A 22,133-nucleotide genomic window follows, 5' to 3' on the forward strand; every position below is an offset into this window, starting at 1 on the left:
CCTCGGCAGACTACAAGAAGACAAATTTTGAGGTGTTAGCCAGGGTTGTTCATTCCATTGATCAGATAGAGTTTCACAAGTAGGTTGTAGAAATGATCTACTCCACCCTCACAACAAAGGCCATGGCTGCTTACAAGCTGCAAGATTCATTGGGCAATGTAACAACTCAATTCAAGCTGGAAAAGGTCTCTTCACAGGCTAAAGATACCAGGATAAAGTCCTTAGAGGACTTGGTCATTGAATTGGGCCATGAACCAAGTGATGTTAAGGCCACAGAGAAACTAATAAAAAAGAAGAATAAGGACATAGCAGCCCTCAAGAAACAGCTCAAGTTGCCTCATTTGCAAGGCCCACAGACAAAAGAAGTCCTGGAAAACGAGACCAATAATAAGGAAATGATGGACTTAGTGTTGCAACTGAATGACCAGTTAAAGGCGATGGAGAAAGAATTGGATAGCTTGATTAAGCTCAAACAAGCTAGTATTGATAATGCTCCTGTAACTATCATTCCAACAGTGACCACAGCTATACCTTCTACTTTGGTGGCAGCATTAGCTCCCACTGCTCCAATGGCCACTGCACTACTTACACCTGCACCGACTACATCAGCAACAGTTTCAACAGCAACAGCCTCCACAAGTGATGGAGCAAACAGGCTGGTCAAAGAAATGGAAGAAATGTCCATTCAGACCAATGAGATGAACAAACTTAAGGAGAAAGTCACCAGCTTGGAGACAGAGTGCAAACTTGCCCAGATCATGCATAAAGAATAATAGCAAAAGGCTACAAGGATGAATGAAAGGATAAAAAGCCCAAAGAAAGAACTGACATTGAGTGAACCTATAGGTAAGGCTAAAGAACAACTATGGGCCAATATCATTGACTCTATCAAAGATATTTGGCCATCCATCTAGGTCATTTTTGAATAGATTGATTTGATAAAGCAGGCTAGAGAAGTCATTGAAAGGGTTAAAATAGAACTTGGAGATATGCTAGAGGAAGCAACAAGAATCATCCACTTCCTCAACTCCAAGAATAACAAGATAGAAATATATAGAAATGCTTCACTTTATTGATTCAACCCTTAAGGTAGGGCAACACCATACATTCACTCCTTAAGGAAGGAGAACACTCCACAAGCCATATGCTTGTTCATACAATAATCCTTGACTATCTCCTTGACATCTCTCCATGTGGAGTCTCTAGCCTCTATATAGGCCTCATACATACAATACCATGGGTCATTACCATGGTTCCCTCATACTATCGAATTAATACCATGGGCCCATTACATTATTACAAACTACTTGTGGTCCCTTACATGATATGGGTTAACCATCTTATTTATTACTATGGCCCATCCCATTATTATATTATTACCTTGGGTACCTCCCTTTGTACCCCATATTATCCCCCCTAGGTATATAGCATTCCACCCCACTTAGCATGTTTCGTCCCCGAAATATGGGAAGAACACAAATAATAAGATCTACTCAAAATAGTAGACTACTCGTACCATTCATGTGCATCTAGCCATCTAAAAGAAAGGTGAACCCTCGGTCTCGTCGGTGCTTCACTCGCTTGAGATGGAAGTTGACCGTGGTAGCTCTTCTATGTTGATGTGTAGTAAGTGGATCTTCGCTCCTCTCTATCTGTCTTACGGGGGTTGTTGTGCTTGTGGCTAATTGGTTGCCATCTTGATGGTTGTCTTGCGGGGTGATGTGGGTGATGATATGTTGAAGTTTTAACCCACGGTGTCTTTTTCTTTAATTCACCCCTTACTGGAGCCTGACTGTTATCTGGTGCATGTTGTGGTGCCTGTTGTGGTGTCTTATCTTCTAATATTACTTCAACCACTGAACTCTCATCAGATGTGTCAGCACCTGTAATATTTTCGGCTTTAGTCTTTGTTTGTGTTTGATTGTCAACCATCAACTGCTCATCATCTGATATGTCAGTGCCTAAAACATCTTCTGTGTCAACCTCCTTGGACTCTACCTATTTATTGATGGAAATATCCTGTAATGTAATTTTCTTCCTTTTATACCAGAGCTTCAAGAATTTCTTCTGCACATTAATATTGATAGTACCCATAGATTCCATCCAAGAATATCCTAAAACAACATCCATATTATCCATCTTTGAAGTATAAAAATCACCATGCAACACATACTTATCCATGGAAATCTTCAAATCCTTGTACACTTGAACATCTTCATTATCCACTTGTGTGTTTTCAATGTGTTTTGTTGGAATTTGCAATTTTTTTGCCAAATTAACATTGATGAAATTATGCTTGCAACTAGGATTTATAGAAACAATGATTTCTCTTTCTGAATCAATCTACGAACCTGCAATAAGGAGATACCAGCAGAAAATAACCTTTTAGGTTCCTTGGTTTCCTTCTTTCCTGTAAAAATAAAATCTTTGCTAGGTTGTGTGTATGTCTGTGTGAGCTTATCCACAAGATTAGTTTTACGGTCAAAGTGGTCCATAAGAGCTTTTGTGAATATGTCCCAAGTCAAGGGCCTTCAATAGCAACGTTGATACCATTACCACCATTGCCGTCTTTCATTGTCCAGGTACATTTTTCCCACACTCAGCTGAGTCTCATCATCCATGATATAATTCAATCTAAAACATTTTCCCATTTGTGCTAGCCATTTGGCTGGATGAGAGCAATCAAATTTATACAAGTCCCTCAAACTCTGATCTAGGCCCGCCATCACAAAAAAATTGGCGAAAATTTGAAATGGCCACAATTCCATCAATATTGCTCAGAATCCCTATTATGACCTATTTTTGGAAATGAAACAACCATTCTGCATCTGTCAATGTGATAGAAATCTTGATCCAGGCACTCGAATTTCAGATCTGCGCTGCAACACTCCTGCGTCACCAAAATTTCTACAAAAAAAAGCTGATTTTAAATCAGCGATATCTCTTTCATCTGGACTTAGATTTGACTGATTTTTTTTTTGAAATTGAGTATTTTTTCACAAAGAATCCAGATCTGTAATTAAATTTTATAGATCTAGCACCAGGACTTCCAGATCTGTGCCACAAACTCGCTGCCCCGAAAAATTGTCTACAACACCACTGATTTTTAGATCAGTGATATCTCCTTCATCCGACCTTCGATTCGACCAATTTTTTTTTTTTAAATCGGGTATTTTTCATATAGAATCCAGATTTACAATTATATTTTGCAGATCTTACACCAAAACGTGTGGATCTGATCTGCAACTCGCCGCCCCCGAAATCCTGCAAAAATAAAAAAATTCTCCACTTTTTTTTTGGCCAAGAAAGTGCTCTGATACCACTTGTTATAGCTCTGATACCACCTGTTATAGATCTGATACCAAAAATATAACTATACCCAAGAATAACAAGATAGAAATATATAAAAATGCTTCACTTTATTGATTCAACCCTTAAGGTAGGGCAACACCATACATTCACTCCTTAAGGAAGGAGAACACTCCACAAGCCATATCCATGTTCATACAATAATCCTTGACTATCTTCCTTGACATCTCTCCATGTGGAGTCTCTAGTCTCTATATAGGCCTCATACATACAATACCATGGGTCATTACCATGGTTCCCTCATACCATCGAACTAATACCATGGGCCCATTACATTATTACAAACTACTTGTGGTCCCTTACATGATATGGGTTAAGGTTCACCTTATTTATTACTATGGCCCATCCTATTATTATATTATTACCTTGGGTACCTCCCTTTATAGCCCATATTATCGCCCCTAGGTATATAACAGTAGGCATGCAAGCGTTGAGAGAGTGTATGTCTGTGGCATAAGGTGGTGTTGCAGTGGATTGGAAAGGAGATGGACCCTATGACTCAAAGCTCAGAGACAACTGGAAATTGAACCCAGGTATGTTTTGTTGGGGTGAGAGGGTGGTAAATAGGAAGATGTCCTGGGGGTAGAGAATCGCTGGTGGCAATGGGGAAGGCAATTGGTGGCAATTGCCTAGTTCTACGTCTATATCCTTTGCCAGTTGGGTAGTGCCTATGGTCGATGGGGGGATAATCTCATGCTGCCTGGTTTGGAAATATCGGGCTCCTTAAACCGCGCTTGGTGTGAGGCTGACTCTAGCAGGCAAATGGGTGAGGGCAATGAGATGGAAGAAGGGGGAAGGGGGGAGCACTCGATAAGTTGCATGGGAGGCAGACCTTATAGCTGCAGGCAAAGCAAGTGTTGGGTTAACTGGAATTCCTCTCGGGACTATGGCAAAGCCAGAGACCTCGATTGGAAAGCTAAATGGGAAACAGTGAGAGGCAACGCTATTACTTCCTGGGCAGAGGGGGCAAGGGTCCCAATTTCTTCCTAGCAATCTGTAAGGAGGAGGGGACTACATGAATGGTTTAGGCAAGGGAAGGCTGACCTGAATGTGAACGGAAGTTATTGGGTATGGAAAAGGGGAGCGACAACGGGTAGCTGGAACCAACCCCATTGCAGGGTTCGGTCTGAGGACCACCCCAGCTCCGAGGCTGAGAGAGCAAGGGGAGAGGAGAAGCAGGGGGTGGCGCATAGTGTTGTCAAAACAATTCAGGAAAGGTACCAAACTACAGTGTTTTGTTTTGGATTAACAAACTGTTGTTGTCACCAGGGTTCAGGAAATATGGACATGGCTCGACTTGCGAGAGGATGAGGTCGTGGAAGGAGAGGCCCGACACCAAGGAAAGACAAGGAGCCAAGCATGTCGGAACCTTGAAACGACAGGAAGTCAGTAGAACATCTTATCAATGAAGCGGCGGAGGCTCATTGTGAGGGGACGAATGAACGAATGCAAAAATGGTTAGAAGAGTGGGAGGAGGAAATAAAACAAGGCAGTGAGACAGAGGAAGACATGGACAACTGGAGGACTTTAGTCCCGGATCCGGGCAACACCAGAGGAAGAATTACGTAGTTCAAACAAACTCTATACCTCTATTGGTTGATGAAGAGTTTATTAGGCAAAGCAATGGAACAAATTTCTGTTGGAATGGCAGTGACACTCCAAGGTATGCCGAGTTACAAGCAGGATTTGCAGAAAATCCTATTCCAGCTTCATAAACAAGACATCAGGCTGGATAGAATTGACTGCCACATCCCTTGCATACTGGAACTGAATGAGATGCCTGGGGCATCAGCTTAGGATTCGGTACCTGTTGAAGCTTCCTATGCATACTTTTGTTTTATGTTGATAGCTTTTAATTTCTATCATGCAAATATAAGTTTAGATAGATATGTAGTGTATGGACATGAAACAGAGACATATCTAGCTTGGCTAGAGAGATTAAGACTTTATTGTTTTTGGATGGCTTACAATACGGATCGCTGGCTAACAAACTTGGTTTCCCTTCAGCGCAAGTTGAGGCCACATAGTCAATCTATGTGATATAAATTTGCTACTGCAAAGATTAATAAATAAAAAAACATAAATTTTAATACTTATTTTTTTTAATATTAAATGTATATATATTTATATATATATATATATATATATATATATATATATATATTATATTATTTAACAATAATTGAACCAAAATGCTCATTATACAACTCAATGTGAAGACTATTTGTAAATATATATTCTTTCTCACACATATATATTTATATTTTTATATTTTAATGTTGTATATAATAAAATATCTAATGTGAATTATGAATACATTTTTTTAATATAAATTAATATTGAAATATTAATAATAAAAAATCAGTTTAATGTGCGCTGATAAAATGATTCAATACACATGTTATGTGATTTCAATATGATTTAAACAATAGAAAATTACATATTAATTTTTGTACTTTAAAATAACTTTAAAAAATCAATCTCTCCGCTCAAGTTAGACCCAGATCTATGATTATGGTTAAAATAAATCTATACTCATAAAAATAATAATTTAAAATTAAAATTATGCTTTACTTTATTTTTATCATTTGTTAGATTTAGATCTATGATTATGGTTAAAATAAATCTATACTGATAAAAATAATAATTTAAAAATAAAATTATACTTTACTTAATTTTTATCATTTTTTAAATTTTAAAATGTTTTTATGTGTTATGCTTTTTTTTAAATAAAGTAAAAATGTTTTTATGTGTTGAAAACACCCTGATGCCAACAGAAAGTCCGACTTTTTTTCGCTTCTAATATTTTTAGATTCCATATTTTAACCTCATGACAGGTTAAAATAATTTCTTTTTTTCTTTCTTTCTACGTCGCAACGTTGTCTTTTATCCATTTACCTGCCGCATCCACATCCACATCGACCTCAACCTCTCTCGTACAGTGACAGGTCACCGGCTCCTTTTAAATATTCCACACCTATCCTCGACATCGACATCAACTCTGTCGTACAGTGACAGGTCACTGGCTCCTTTTAAATATTCCACACCTCCATAGCTTAACATTAGTGCCACCTCATCTCAATATAAATAAATATCGATCACTAGACTAAAAGAAAATGGCATATGTTTTCACTGCTCCAAATTCCACCCTGGCATTTCGTTTTCGTGAGACGTGACGCCCGCGCACGCCCTCCCAGCACCAGAACGGCCACTTGCATTTTTTCCATGCACCATCTCTACCACTGGTTCTTGTTCTTGTTCTGTTTTCTTGAATATAGTCCTGCATTCTTTCAATCCATGCGAATTTCACATATTTTTCGAAGAATATGATTGACAGCACTGCCACAACAATGGACGCTAACCACAACAATTTCCAACCGGCCGATCGACGCTACCTCGCCCCCCATTGTTTTGCTCAGCTCCCATTCTTCGACTCGCCCAACGTTGAGCTTCCGAACCTCGACGATCGTCGCCAACAAGTTTTGTCCGATCTTCATCGACTTGTCGTTTCCTCCTCGAGAAGCGCTGTCAATAATTTTAGCCCCCTTTCGCATTTCCCTCAGCACGGCGAGGGGATGTTGCAGGGAAGCAATCTAAGCTCAGTGCCGCCAGTGGCCGACGCCTTCAACGCCACGACTCATGTTCTTTTATCTAATCTTTCGGTTCTTCAGCAGAAAGCCCGACAACTGGAGGCATTCGTTCAAGAAGGCCGCCATGATCAACCAGGGATTGTATCCTCGATCCTGTATGAACTTATCCTGACAGCGGCCTCGGTTTTAGCCTCCGTTCAAGGTCGGGGGACTGTGAATCCAACATCGGTCGACTCTGCTGTCGATCTTGAGGGTTTCGGTAGCATTAATGTTCAAGCCGAGGCGGGGAAAGAGGGGTTAGGGTTAGGGTTCAAGAAACCTGATGGAGCCGCTAAAGGTATCGGGGCAGAGGTTGCCAATTCGAACAATTCGTATCCGGACACCGATGAAAAAATTGAAGCATTGGACAATCTGGTTCACGACATCGTGGAGATGAACAAGAGCGACATCCTGGCTGAGCACACGCATTTCTGCGAGATCTGCGGCAAGGGTTTCAAGCGCGACGCCAATGTCCGGATGCACATGCGAGCCCACGGGAACGAATACAAAACACACCAGGCGCTCATGTCCAAACCCTCGGCGCCCTGTCCAGACTCCCCGAGGAGGTATTCGTGCCCCTTCGAAAGATGCAGGCGGAACAAGAACAGCCGCAAGTTCAAGCCCCTGAAATCCATCGCCTCTTTGAGAAACCACTACAAGCGGAGCCACTGCCCGAAGATGTATACCTGCAACAAGTGCAACAAGCAGTTTTCCGTCGTCGGAGACCTGAAAACCCACGGGAAAATCTGCGGGCACAATCGGTGGCAGTGCTCCTGCGGCACCACGTTCACTCGGAAGGACAAGCTTTTCGCTCATGTCAGCCTCTTCGAAGGGCACCGTCCCGCGCTTCCTTCCGACGATGTCACTGCCAAATCGGAAGGGGAAAATAGCACCCGGGGCAACGAAAATTGGCCGGATTATTTTGTGGGAAATGCAGCAGGTCTCGGTAATAATACTGAGGACTATGGCAATTCGTGCAGTGATGAGATGCTGCTTCTCGCGGGATCGAACCAGCAAAACGACAGTGACGGTAGGTTCTGTAAATCCGACATCTTTTGGGGAGGTTTTTCAGGCTAGTTTGTTTGGTTAGACAAGAAAAATTTCGTTCTCTGGATTTTGTTTTTCTTGGGATTTTTGAAAAGTACATTTCTCTGTGGGTGCGCCGACAGCGGCTTGAATCTATATATATCCCTAAATAAAATTATGTATATGGCTCATCATGTTTCGATAATAATATAATATATGTAAGGTTTAAATTTTGTTCAAAATTTTTTATGTGATTGTTTATTATTTTATATGTTTTAGAAAGTGGATAATCATTTATTTATGTAAAATTTTAGGGATTAATATTGTTAGCCGGTTAATTTTTTATTGTTTTTTCAAAAAAAATATTAATTAATTTTCATTTTTTAAAAAATAATTGGTCCCAATTTTACCATATAAAAATTATTTTACTTTAAAAATCTTATATAGAAAATATATATATAATTATTATAAATTTAAATAATTTAAAAATATATCAATAAACGTTTTATAAATTAAGTATTAAAATTAATAATATTCACTAATATTTTTAAAATTAAAAATAATTTTCCATATGTGCGCCTTGATGGTTTAATTTTGATTCTCCACCATGTTCGGCTTTATTTTATCATTAACGTTTATACTCAGCTAAGTAGATCTATTTTATTTGGTAAATAAAAAGATAGATTTCGAAAAATGTTTTGGATATTGGTTATGGTTTTGGATACAGTACAAAAAGTGCTTACGTTATTTGGTATTTTATAAACACTTTATTGTTAGCGTTTAATCTCTCCAAAGCGGAGCTTTATTTTATTTTCGGTAAATACCAGATTTTGAAAAATGTTCTGGATATTGATTATAGTTTTGGACGTAGTAGAGTGGTGCTTACATTATAGTATTGGTTAGGTTAGTTTTATTTTTAGTTAGTAGAATTTAATATTTTTTATTTAATTAATAATTTTTTAAAGGTGGAAATGAAATTAATATAATATTTTAAATTTTATTGTAATATAAAGAATTCGGTTAATTTTTTTATAATAAATTTGAAAAAATAATGGTTTTTTTTATTTTTAATTAATTTGAGATATTTCTTTATTATATCAATCATGCACGTTGATAATATGAAATTGTAAAATCATTTTTTTTTTTCCCTCCTTGGATACATAAAAGTTTTTTATCTAGTTGAGAGCATTCTTTTGATTATTTTTTTAAAATGAAGATTTTATAAAATAAAAAAAAATTGTAAGTCAAAATTCTATTCATTCTTAAAAAATATGTACATTGAGAGTAGCAGCAAAAAATAGGTGGTCTCACCCCGACTAGGTTTGTTGACCAACGCATACAACATATGACAAAAGTACAAAAAAGATACTAAGGACATTATCTAAAACCGAGAAGGCTAAAAGCACCAAAAGACAAGTAAAACATTGAAAACACATGTATTCATGGTAGTCATCCAACGTGATGGAGGTTCGGTTGTCCCAGGCTATCCTAAGAGGAGGCAGAGGTCGAAAAAGAGCATTGGAAGTGCTCCTCGAAATGAGCCATCTAGGACTCCATCTTCTCCACCTTCTCTAATAGCAAGTTTTGTCCTCGCCAGACCACCATAATATGCTCTCGGACGTGGCACTGAAAGTAGTGCAATTTATCCAAGGTAGCTCCCAGTTCCACATGTTCCTCCTGTTAGATCCTTTTAGCAGTTTCCAATCGCTCCAGCAGGGATTGAATCAAGTCTCTACAATTTCCTAGACAACAATGTTGAATGACTCTCAAACTAGGAACTGAAGACTTTGCAGCCCCTCATCGTCCCGAGTCGCTATGCCGCTGAGCCCCAGCCCTTGCCAGTGTTCGCGGCGATCGACCCCCGCAGCCTTCGTCGAGCTGCCATGCCCTCGACCATCCCACACACCAGCCACCATCCTCCACAAGCTTGCCACCGACTTGCAACCCCAACGAGACATAAACACCTCCACCCCCTACTCTGTGTTCTACAATTGAGAAGCCTGGTCCCTGCATCCCGCTGAGCAAGGCTTTGGAGGGAGGGAGGATCGCCCTATTCTCAAGGCTAGATGCATCAATGTTGGACTAGCAGCTTCACCTGCAATGCAGAAGACCCTCCAGGCACACCTAACCCACACCCACTGGGACCATCGCCCCTAGTGAAGAAATTAGCAGCCTCCCAGATAGGGCTATAGACTCGCACCAACCAAAACCACACAACAACGCATAGACTCAGGAGATCTGCCATCCCACCAGTCGCGCCACCCGAGGTTCGAAAACATAGAGGTATTGAAATTCGAATAATTCGAACGTAGGACGGTCGAAAGAGACACATAATTTCCCACCACACTCTAAGGACCTCCCCCCCAACCACACTAGCAACAAAATATCACTTCTACCTCCAAGATTCTTGCTCCCTTCCCCCCAAAAGACATAGAAAACCTCATGTGGAGAATCTAAACAACCCAATTACGGGCCCAGAAGCCGAAAGATGAAATCCATCTACATAAATGCCACCCCTCCTAGGAGCAATGTCGCCTATGTGGTTCACTCCAACCACCAAAAGACCTATAATCGTAGAACACCAATACACAAATTGACCAGAAGATTTTGAAGGCCAATTCCACCAGGAACCATAGTCGACAACCACTCAAAAAGCGCCCTTGCAGCAGGAAAGTTACCAATTTACATAACCAACATCTTGGGGGCAAACCACATTTCTTGGGGTGCCACCCTACACAATGGAAGCGACGTCACTTCCTTCTCCGATGAGTAACGAGCTAGGAAAGAGCATGAAGCTAAAACGAAACATGAATGAAGTCCCCGTCAACCACCCTCGATCTTAGAACGACCTCTCTCGCGTTGGTCGAGGCGCTACTAAATTCCACATGCATTTCATTACTCTTCCCCGTATGCCAGGTGAAGTGAGAGGAAAAGGGGGGCACCCCTCAACCCAAGTGCCAGCTATCGATCATCATGGGCCACGAGGTGCCCCGTCCACTATGTTTGTCACCCCCATCGAGGAAAGATTCTATAATTTTATCTAATATGATTTTTTCATACTTATTTCCTATTTCATTTATGATTTGAGCTTTTGTATCATACAAATTCATTTCAAACTTGATAGTTAGACTCTATTATAATAGGAAATCCTAGAAGAACCACACCAACCTATCTTAAACCTAAACTCAAACTTAAATTTCAACTTATCCTAAACTTGAATTTGAACCTAAACTTTATGAGCTTAGATTACAAAATATAAGTTAATCTCTCAGACTTTTTGTATTCCCCACAGACATACACAAACACATAATAGTTTGTAGTTTTTTAAAAATTATAAAATAATAATTGTTTATTTTTTGTTTTCCTTAATTACATCATACTTTAGGTCCAAATTTTTAAGCAACATAAAGTATATATCATTAAGTAAAATGTCATGTCCAAGTGTTTACTACAAATTTAAATTTTGAAAAGTGCCTAGTATTCTAATAGTTTTAAAACACATGAAACTTAGTGGAAAACTTGATGGTTAGTAACCTCTTTTAAATCTACATTTATTGAAACGAATTTTGCTTCCTAACCTATGTGTCATCAAATATCTATGCATGATATCCTCTTCCTTTAACTACCCTTAGGCTGATTTCACTAACATTCTATGGTTGGAGACCTGACACTAGGCATGTTTGCATGGGTTGAAACACCATTTCTCAATAAACTACTTTCAACTTCCAAGGTAGCAATTTGTTGTTGTACAAGAGTAGCCATCATTGATGCAAATTGAAATATGGATTAATTCCTATTGTCATAAACTGTTGTAGTAGCTAAAAGGATGGAGTTCCCATTGCACTAGATTAGTTCCTCATAATTTTGAAGAATTTGTCCAATTTCTTGTAACTTCCATAAATTTGTTAGTACAACACAAATTCTAGGACACCAAACTAAGGGAAAATATGAATTTGTTACCTTAAAAAAGGAAAGGAAATATATCCAAATGGACATTTTATATGATCAATGGAGCTTGATAACCCTAGACATGAAAAATGGTCAAACCAACTAAGGAAACAATCCACACTACTTAAATGTAACTATTTAATGAAACTATCAAAATTCAAGTTAGGAAGATAGAAACCCAATTTAGACCAAAATTGAGCAAGTTTCAAGAACCCCCTTACATAAATGAAACTCAGAAACAATATCCCACCTAGATTTCCTCCAAAGCTAAAAGTACAAAAAATAGGGATGTGTATTACCAAAGACAATAGTGTCTCCTACCAAATAATGGTCAACCAACTAAACCAAATTTCCATCTATTTTGTATTGCATTCCTCTTCAAAACTCCATAACCCCACATTGTTGGTGATAAATTATATCTGATGGTTTAAAATCTTGCCTCGTCATGAACTCAAGGATGAGGTGAGTGCACCAGCCTCATCAAGTTACTTGTCTCACATTGAGAATGATGCCTCATCATCTTTCAATACTTGCTTTGGGTCCATGATTAATTTATAAAGCTACAATTTGATAACCAACACCCTTGTCTTGTTTTCAAGCAAATCTAATTGTTGGTTGTGCTCCCTCAAAACAATAAAAAAAAAACTTTTGAAAGATGCTAACCTCCCCATGAAGTTAATATTAGCTTGTAATTATCTGAGAAGTTTTCAAGACCAACAAATTGGTAATTATGCTTAAGTGTCCTATTACAATTAGAGCTTGAATTTGGTATTCTATAATCATATTATATAAGCCTTGTAGAAGAGAATATACTTTAAAACAATCATTAAAAGAATACCTTAAACCCCACATATAAGTAACATATAAGTTAATTTGATTTTTTTTCAAAAACTAATGATGATCCCTTACCTACCATCATAAACAAAACATTCACATTATTAAAATTACTAAAATATTTTATATTATTACTTTTACTTTCAAAATATAATTATTAGAATGTTTTTATTTTAAATCAACTTTCTACATTTTTTTACATAAAAATATTTTTATTTACCCCATAACCATCTCTAAAATAATACTAAATGTCAGCTTAAAGAAAACATAATATAATTGTATATGTTACTTATCTCTTTAATTCTTTTTTTTGTAAATTTGTTCAGTGGATTCTATTAATAGCAAAAGTTTTTACATTGAAAGTGGTTCAAAAACACCTCCAAAAAGACATCCGAAAGAGTGACCTAGGAAATATTATCTACCACCAAGGATAATCAAAGGTATTTACAGATCTATCGAGTACCAAAAAAATAAGTTGAGAATACCCTTAGAATTAGAGATTATGATACACAACTCTGCATTTTTCCAATCCTACCAGTGCTTTGTAACTGAGCCAAGTAAAACCTAAAAAGAGCTATAGTAATGCATATATCACCCAAAAACTAAGTGGACAAAACCATCAAGATGTTGTTTAGAGAAGAACACAAATTATCACCCACGACAGACCAACAAACAGAGTGCTTGGTGGACTTGCTAGTCCAAGATGCTTACTGGTGATGTGGTGGAAAAATTGGCATGATGAGAGGCCTGAGTTGGAGCGTTGATGACTGTTGGCACATCATGTTGCTCATTTGAAGTGGTTTCTGAATCCGAGACAACATCAAATTCTATTCAAGACAGTCTGGCCACTATATCATCCAAGTTATATTTGATATACCTCAAAATTCTCTTTATCTCCTCTTAACCTGCAAACAACTTGTAGTTGTCTACTTTCTTGTCTCTAATAACCATGCTGAGTAGATTTTCCAATTGTTAATGTAGGTCGATGGAGTGAAGGAAGTGAAGTCTTCTCTTGAGAAACTTTCCGGGATCTGGTACCTACTTGAGGCTATTGCCTCCAATCTCTGAATCTGAGAAATAAACACGGTCTCCACACTCTTTTGCCTCCAGATCGATAAGTTCCTTACGGGACTCGAGAGGAGCTACCTCGAAAACATTGACGATGGATTATGAAACTAAAAAACATCTTCATCGTGTCAAACATGACCCATGAGTGCCACCACTGTGACTAGGAAGACGTTGTCGAGGATCCATAAAGGTGATTGAACTGTAATGCCAACAAAGAGAAACGGTGGTATATTGACTGACTTTGATGTAATGAACCACAGGATAGCAAGGTTCACTAACAAGATGGACCACGAACACTAATGAGACAACATAGGTAGATTTATGTGAATGGCAAATAAAATTTGAAAACACATGACTCTTGCATATCTAAAATTTCCCATAACCCCAACATTTATGAACCATTTTTACTGTAGACGTTGGAAGGACTTGCAAAACTAAAATATTAAAAAAACCATAAACCCTATTAAATGTAAATGGAGAAGGTACCTAGGTACCCCACCCCACAAACCAACATTAGATCGCTGAAGGAAATATCGACAAGGTCGGAATTCTGAAAAGCCCTCAGGGTAACTTATCTCTTTAATTCATTAAAAGAATATTCACAATCAACTTATAAATAATTTACAAACACACAATTTTATCATAAGAACGATAACCCAGGAATGGTGAAGCACTATTCGCCATGTTGAAAAATTCATGTCCAAATCCCAAATGCAGTGATATCTCATTTCCTCATGATTCTATCGTAGTAATACATGAATTTCCATCCCTTAAGAATGAAGACCCCAGGTTAACTGAGATGTTTAGAAAAATGAGACCTCCCAGCATGCCAAGATATGGACTTGGATACTTAGAACAAATGGATGAGCTTATTCCATCTTGGAGATTCAAAAATCTTGTTCCAAACGATTGCAAAAAGCAATTAAAACCTTAGATGTATAAATTATTTTCCTGTATGGAAGGTTGCCCAAACACAAATTTGATAAACATTGGATGAAAAGAATGTTAAACTGGGATTTATTTACTCATCGAGACACATAATAGTTTAATATCTCCACATCTTTACAAGGAAAGAAAAATGTTTCATTATCCTGGAAAGGTTATATGGATCAAAACAATGTATGGATTTCCTTCTATGAGTGGAAGAGAACAAAAGATAACATGGACATGCAAATTATATATGTACAATACTAATCTACCTCTTCTAAACATCATTAGACAACCATGGATGGGACAAAAATTGAATCTCCCACTATCTTTCCTCCATACAAAGGAATCACTCTTAAAGAGATAGGAAAAATTGCTAAAGCAGTACCTCTAGTTCTGAAAGATGATTATGCCATAGGGACTAAGGCTAGAATACATAAGGTCAGTGAATAAGTAAACTTGACCAATACTTCTTTAAAAGGTCTAGAATTGCATTCATCTACAACCAGTGCACAAAAAAGTCAAGTAGACACTCTTCAAGTTTCTGTAAATAGCGTAAATAAAAGTTTAAATTGATTTAAATTTTCCATCTCTACTATAGAAGGATTTGTCAGAGAAGGATATAATGAAGCAAATACATTATTTGCAAAGATGGAAAACCATTTTGAAGAAATTGGAAATGAAGTACATAGAGGATTTGTCTCAACCCATGAAAATATTGATGACCTTTCTTCTCAATTTGCAAAAATGTCTTTGACAAACAAAGACAAAGAAATTCCTTCTTCATTACTTTTCAACCATCCTGTACAAATACAATATGTTCATAAAACTGTAGATAAATTTCCTAGCTTGTTTCCAAAAGAAAAGTAGAAAAACCAAAGCCTTCATCTAAGTCCCATCTAATACCAGTTTTTGAACCACTTCCCAGCCAATACTCTCGATACCCTGCCCCTGATCTAAATGGTAAGTGAAATTTGTGTGAGACTCTAACATTTTTACTAAGGAATGGAATATTAATAACTTGATTTTAGGACAAAAAAGATAATTGATAGATCATATGTTTATTGAGTATAAGCTAATGTGCATGAGAGGAAAAAGTGAAGTGGAAGCCTTGTAATACATTAATTCAGTGTTTAATTGGTACCATTTAAAGATGGTGGGAAGTGGAATATTCCCCAGCGTTTGTAGATAAAATGGCAGAAGAAACAATGAAATATGACCCTATTGATATTATACATAATTCATATGGAAGTCTACAAAGCAGCATGATCGTAGAACTAACATCTTTTATCCTTGAACACTAGTGAGGTGCAAAAACAAAGATTTCTGACAAGAAATCTCTAATGCTAATGCACCTTAAATGAAAAAGAATGTAACAGTATGAATAGTTCCATAGAGATTGGGTCCCAAGGATCTATGAAGTAAAATATAGTAAAAATATTTTGTGGAAACGGGTTTATCTTGTGGCCCTTCCTTCAAAGTTCGTAAATTATTTGAAAATACAAAATGTTTTCCAAAACCCATATGAGTCCTATACTTGGGGGGGGATATACAGTGTTATAACTAAAGAAATGGCAGGCCTTTGTAAAAATATGAAATTAAAAAATTCTATATAAAAAAGTCAAGGCTACCTGATAGCAAATTTATATGTAATAAATATGGCATGTCTTTAGATGACCTAGTTGTACAAAGAGAGTTAAAAAGGCCATGAAAAAAGTTTCAAAAAGGAAATATCTATCGGCAAAACCTCAAAAATAAAAAAATAGCAAAGGGATATTATAAAAGAATTTCTAGATCCCATTACTATGGTCTACAAGACATCCATCTAGGAACACACAAGCAAAAATCTTGGAACAAACTTACTTGTTGGTTATGTGGGAACAAGGTCATACCTCAAATAAATGTCCACAAGGGGATGAATCTAAGTTATACAAAGGGAAAAGGTCAAAATAATTTTCTAAGAAATATCAGCAAGATAGATAAAGGAGAGAAGAAGGAAAATCACTAACCTCAGTTCAATGTTATAAATGTGGGTCCAAATTCCACAAAGCAGAAAATTGTCCTAAAATTTATATTAAAGAATAAATACATGGTATAAGACAAAATTGTTGTGATTCTATTGCGACTTCAAGTTTAAGTCTTTTTGACTCAGAATATTAAGAAAATCATGATTCAGTATTTGTTGCTGACCATTGAAAATGCATAAATTCAGACAATTTCTATTGCAACAATTCCAAGTCAGCTTTTGAGTATATCTCTGAAGAGGAGCCTAATCTACAGCAAAAGTTAAAAATTTGTATGGCTCATGTTGGGTAGCGAAGGTCTCGTGTAACAGCTTTGGGTCTGATAGCCTAGAAATTAGGATAAAAATATTGTAAACCGTTGAAATATGTGGAGCGCGAAATGTAAAAGACCGAGTCAAAGGGTTGTCCGCTCGAAAAATAATATAAAATAATAGGAAGTAAGTCGGTCCATGGACCATAGATAGGTATAAATAGAGCGCGGCTCTATGAGGGAAAGGCAGTTCTTTTTGGGCATGATCTTGGAGCTAAAATGTAATGGGTTGTTAGAAGCAGTCTGAAAGCATCTGTAAGTCCGAGTCGAGGGTTTGGGTAGGGGATAGAGGCTCTGCAGCTGTGTGTGCAGAGGCCTGGAAGAGTCTGCAGCTGTGTGCATGGACCCCTGTAGCTGAGTGCACAGGGCGGATCTAGATGTACTGGTGATAAGTGGAAATAAATATAAGTCCTTCTGAGAATTTTGTTTAACTCTGAATTATTGTGAATCTGGAATTTTGTATGATCAATAAGACTGTTTTGATCTATGCGCATATGATTGCTTATTGAACACTTGTGAATCTAGGTTTAATCATAATACGCGAACTGAATAAATTTGATAAATGTTTGCTTAAATACAAATCTAAAATAGATCCGATTTGCAATACTTCATCCAATAGACTAGATCTGTGGATTGCACGCTAATAGACAGTAAGAGGTATTCGGGATATGTGCGAATACAACATAGCAGGAAGCTGTAGAACGGGGCGCGAAACCTCCACACCACATCTAGACATCCCACGGGTGCGGAAACCTAGTTCCAACGCCCTCCCATGCTACCTCGGGTGAGACCTCAGTGGTCACTTCGCGAGCTATTGCCGAAAGGGCCGATAGCTGCGAGATTTGCTTTGCTAAATAATTCTTCCGAACCTGGGTCAGGCCCATATAAGCCAACAAATGGTTCCGTTGCCAGGACCAGGATCTACCTAAGGGGTGTCTGGTGTGAAACGTGGGGACTTTATAGAGAAGAATGTTGAAGGATCGAAGGGATCAGGAACAGTAGTAGATCAAGGGTAACTATGGCGAGCACGATTCAGTTACCGATATTCAAAGGAGCAGGAGGTGAAGACCCGGAACAATTCTGGTTTGTGCTAACATCAGTATGGAATGCGCAGCAAATCACGGATGATAATATTAGAAAGGCTACCTTAGTCAGCGCGCTGCAGGACCGAGCACTGACATGGTACATAAAATATTCAAGCAAGCACCCAATAACGGGGACAACGGAAATTCAGACCGAATTGAAGAAGGAGTTTAGCCAGCCGAAGTCAGAAACACGATTATAGGGTTCAAAGAAATCGCGATGATGCCTGGAGAAACCCCGTGGGATTTGGACCAAAGACTGAAAAGTACTATTTGCGAGGCTAACATGACATTGACGAATGCGCAATGCTGCGCTTGGTTTATGGCATCCTTAACACCACATCTAATGGTGGCTCTATCACAACAGAAGATCTCGACCCAGGCTGAAGCGTTAGAGATAGAAATGAGGTTACACGAGACTCCATTGCAAGACCCGGGGTTGGTAGTTCAGCAAATCCAAGCGCAGATCCAAGATTTGTGTGTTAAATGAAGAAGCTAAAACAAGAACAGATACCGTGAGCAGAAGTTCGGGAGGAAGTATGGTGTATAAAGTGCAGAAGCCAGGGACACGATAAATATCACTGCGCAATCATAGTAAATTTTGTGGCAATGGGGGGACCAATGCTATTGTGACCAGAGGCACAGACAGGACCAAGCACCACAGCCCTGCTCTGGTGTGCAATCTATCAAGTGGGAGGAAAGCACAACATTGATAACTGTCATCTATTACCAAAATACAACTAGATCCCCCATCAGCTATTTTGCAACTTTTGCAGGTCGGTGGGCCATGAGGAAAGAGACTGTCGTAGCTACCAATTGTTAATGGACCAGTCACCTACTTACATAATGCAGACTGAGGTGCGAGATCAGGATCCAGCCGCGGCTATCACGCGTGGTGCGTTCGAGGGCCGTGGACGAGGATGGGACGGAGTGGGGCCAGGATGGGGTCACGGGCAGCTAATCTGCTACAACTGCGGAGGCCCAGGACATTACGCGCGGGATTGTACCAATCCAACTAGAATTTCGTGCAGTTACTGTGAGCAGTTTGATCGTGAGCTGATAGGTTGTCCTACATTGATAGTGCAAATTCGTGAAAGAAAAGCAGCGCAACCAACAAAGACCCAAAATGTGTAGATGATGAGGTCCGAACCCCACGAGGAAGATCCCAAGGTCAACATGGTGTTGAGGGGTGGCACGGCCATAGGAGCAGATGGACGGAACTCAAGGGGCGATAAGGAGACATATCTGGAAGCTCGAGAGAGCTTCGCGGAGGTCTCTACCTCAGGTAGTAGGGATCAACCTGAATTGGATAAGGACCCCTCTATGATAACTACCTTTTTAGAGACATGTATAAAGTTGCTTCGCGACAATAGGGCAGTTAAAGGCTTACAAGAAGTGATAAATAGATGCGCAGGATGGAGTGAACCTCGCGTCCTTCGAAGTTGGGAAGACATGCATCCTAGACTGGAAGGGAAATGCAGTTAACAACGCAGATCGACGATTATGAGATGGAGCAAGTCATTTTGGATCTGGGCTCAGATGCCAACATATTGCTGAAACAGACGTGGGAGAGCATGGGTAAGCCTACACTACAATGGTCCCCTATCCAATTACGAATGGCAAATCAACAAAAGGTGCTGCCCATGGGAAGACTGCAAGGGGTTACGGTAGACCTTGACGGCACAAGTACCCAGATGGACTTTGAAGTTATTGAGCTCATGGATGAAAGTATGCCCTACCCTACGTTGTTAGGAATAGATTGGGCCACTGACATGAATGTAGTTATTAATCTAAAAAAATAGACAATGATATTTGAAACAAAGGCGCTCCGCGTCATCATTCCACTAGATCCGGATGAAGATCGCGCTACATTGAACCGATACACGACAGAGAACGCGATGAAGACGTAGATTGTAGCACAGAATGTTTGCCCAAGAGCGAGGATGTGTCAAGACATCGGACGATAGAAGAATATCACGGGCTGATGGAGAATCTTGCACTTCTAATTCAGATGATGAAGACGAGCGGTGGCGCAACAGGTTGAATGGAGTAACCACGCTACACTACAACATGGTGACGAAATTGTTGTACTGTGTAAGAGCCCAAGATTGCGAATTGCCGAAGTATGATGGGTTGACGATGGTAGATGAATTCCTAACTGAATTTGAAATCGGAGTACTAGAGCACCAACGGTTTGATGCAATGAGATGGGCGCTGCGCGCAACGCCTGCGCGATGGTGGGGCACACATGAAAGGACATTCGAAGATTGGTGCGCCTGTAGGCGCATGATGAAGATCAGATTTGGGAAGTCGGAACTACGCATAGCGGAGAAATACGATGGACGTGATGATCCACGCATGCACCTTACCAGGTGGATCAAAGCCTACAGAGAGGAACCTCAGCCAGAATGGGTGCACTTATTTTATCACACCCTGGATGTCATTCCCAAAAACTGGTATATGGAAGCAGAGCTCTGGCATGACATAGGCGAGTGGGATATCTTGCACGTAGGGTTTTTGTCGACATTCCTGTTTGAAGATCAATGGATGGATCCCGTGGACGAAGCGTTACAACTGGTAAAGGCCGCCATATTCAAGACACTGTTTGAGCCAGAGGAAACTGTGCATCCCAACTGGTTGCGGTAGCTGATACAGGCCCTCGAATGTTATAATGTCTAGGTAGAATATGATGAGGACGATCCCGCGAAACATCAATATTCCGGAATCAGAGGGGAGCCGGGAAGTGCATGGACTTGAAATCGGAGATCCAGATATCACGGTGCCATTGAAAACGAAACAAGTCAATATTTGAACCGAAGAAGAGCTGAAGTATGCAACACTTGGGGACTACTGGGACGATGCCACAGTGGAAAAGGTCGTCGAATTGCTTTGGGAATACCGAGATTTGTTCCCAACAAAGATCATGGAGTTAAAAGGGATCCTAGGAGACTTAGGAATGATGAAGATAACATTAAAGCCAGGGTGAGACCAATGAAGTAGCGACCCTACCAATTGAATCCAAAATATAAAGCAAAGGTCTGCGAAGAATTGGACAAGATGCTAGCAGCAGGGATCATTGAACCAGTCAAGGAGTCCGACTGGGTAAGTCCAATGGTTGTGCAGGAGAAGAAACATAAGGGCGAGATTCGCATTTGCGTGGATCTCAAGAAGCTCAATGATGCCTGTGTCAATGATCCATTTCCAACACCATTTACAGATGAGGAGCTATAAAATGTGGGGGGGCAGGAAGCCTACTCCTTCACGGATGGGTTCTCAGGATACCACTAGATCAAGCTTGTGCCAAAGGACAAGTGTAAGACAACGTTCACTACTGAATGGGGTTGCTTTGAGTACACAGTGATGCCCTTCGAACTGAAGAATGCGCCGGCAATATTTTTCATGAATAGTAGTCACGGCATTCAAAGAATTTATCCACAAGTTCTTAGAAGTCTATCTTGATGACTGGACCGTGTTTGGACTGGTTAAGAAGCACGTAGCAAGCTTACAGTTGATGTTGGATACTTGCTGCCGACATCAGATTGCACTAAACTTGAAGAAGTGTACTTTCCTTGTCCCATTCGGGAACCTGCTGGGTGATCTGATAATCACCTATGAATGATTTCAGTTAAGATTTATTACATGAAGGTATTACAGACTCATGTGCCGGTGTGTGTCTATGTTATTTAGGCAACGAATCAATCAGATTGCAAATACACAGACACTTGAAATGGAAAACAGTAGAGAAATACAGTAAGCAATATAAGAACACAATAATTTAATAAGGAGTTCACCCTATCCTCCAGGGCTATGTCTCCAGTGTAGCTCTCAATGGTGGCCTTCTTTTATTGTGTCTTATAGCAGAGAATTACAATGAAGGAGCTCAATGTGAGTCTCTTGAACAGAATTTGCTTGGCAG

The 22,133-nt window shown here is 39.2% G+C and overlaps 2 protein-coding genes across 2 annotated transcripts in view; both read left to right on the forward strand.

The window, feature by feature from the left end:
* Nucleotides 1-22,133, forward strand: part of LOC149255199 (protein SENSITIVE TO PROTON RHIZOTOXICITY 2-like) — a 140,298-nt gene that overhangs the window by 32,458 nt on the left and 85,707 nt on the right. The gene's annotated exons all lie outside the window — the stretch shown is intronic.
* On the forward strand, nt 6,515-8,266 carry LOC149255200 (protein SENSITIVE TO PROTON RHIZOTOXICITY 2-like). The gene has a single exon (XM_089457181.1). The coding sequence runs from the start codon at nt 6,696-6,698 to the stop codon at nt 8,073-8,075; it is 1,380 nt and encodes a 459-aa protein (XP_089313307.1). The 5' UTR covers nt 6,515-6,695; the 3' UTR covers nt 8,076-8,266.

This window comes from Pinus tabuliformis, chromosome 7, assembly GCF_031772625.1.
Source record: "Pinus tabuliformis cultivar Carrire ecotype Pingquan chromosome 7, CPIR1, whole genome shotgun sequence".
NCBI lineage: Eukaryota > Viridiplantae > Streptophyta > Pinopsida > Pinales > Pinaceae > Pinus > Pinus tabuliformis.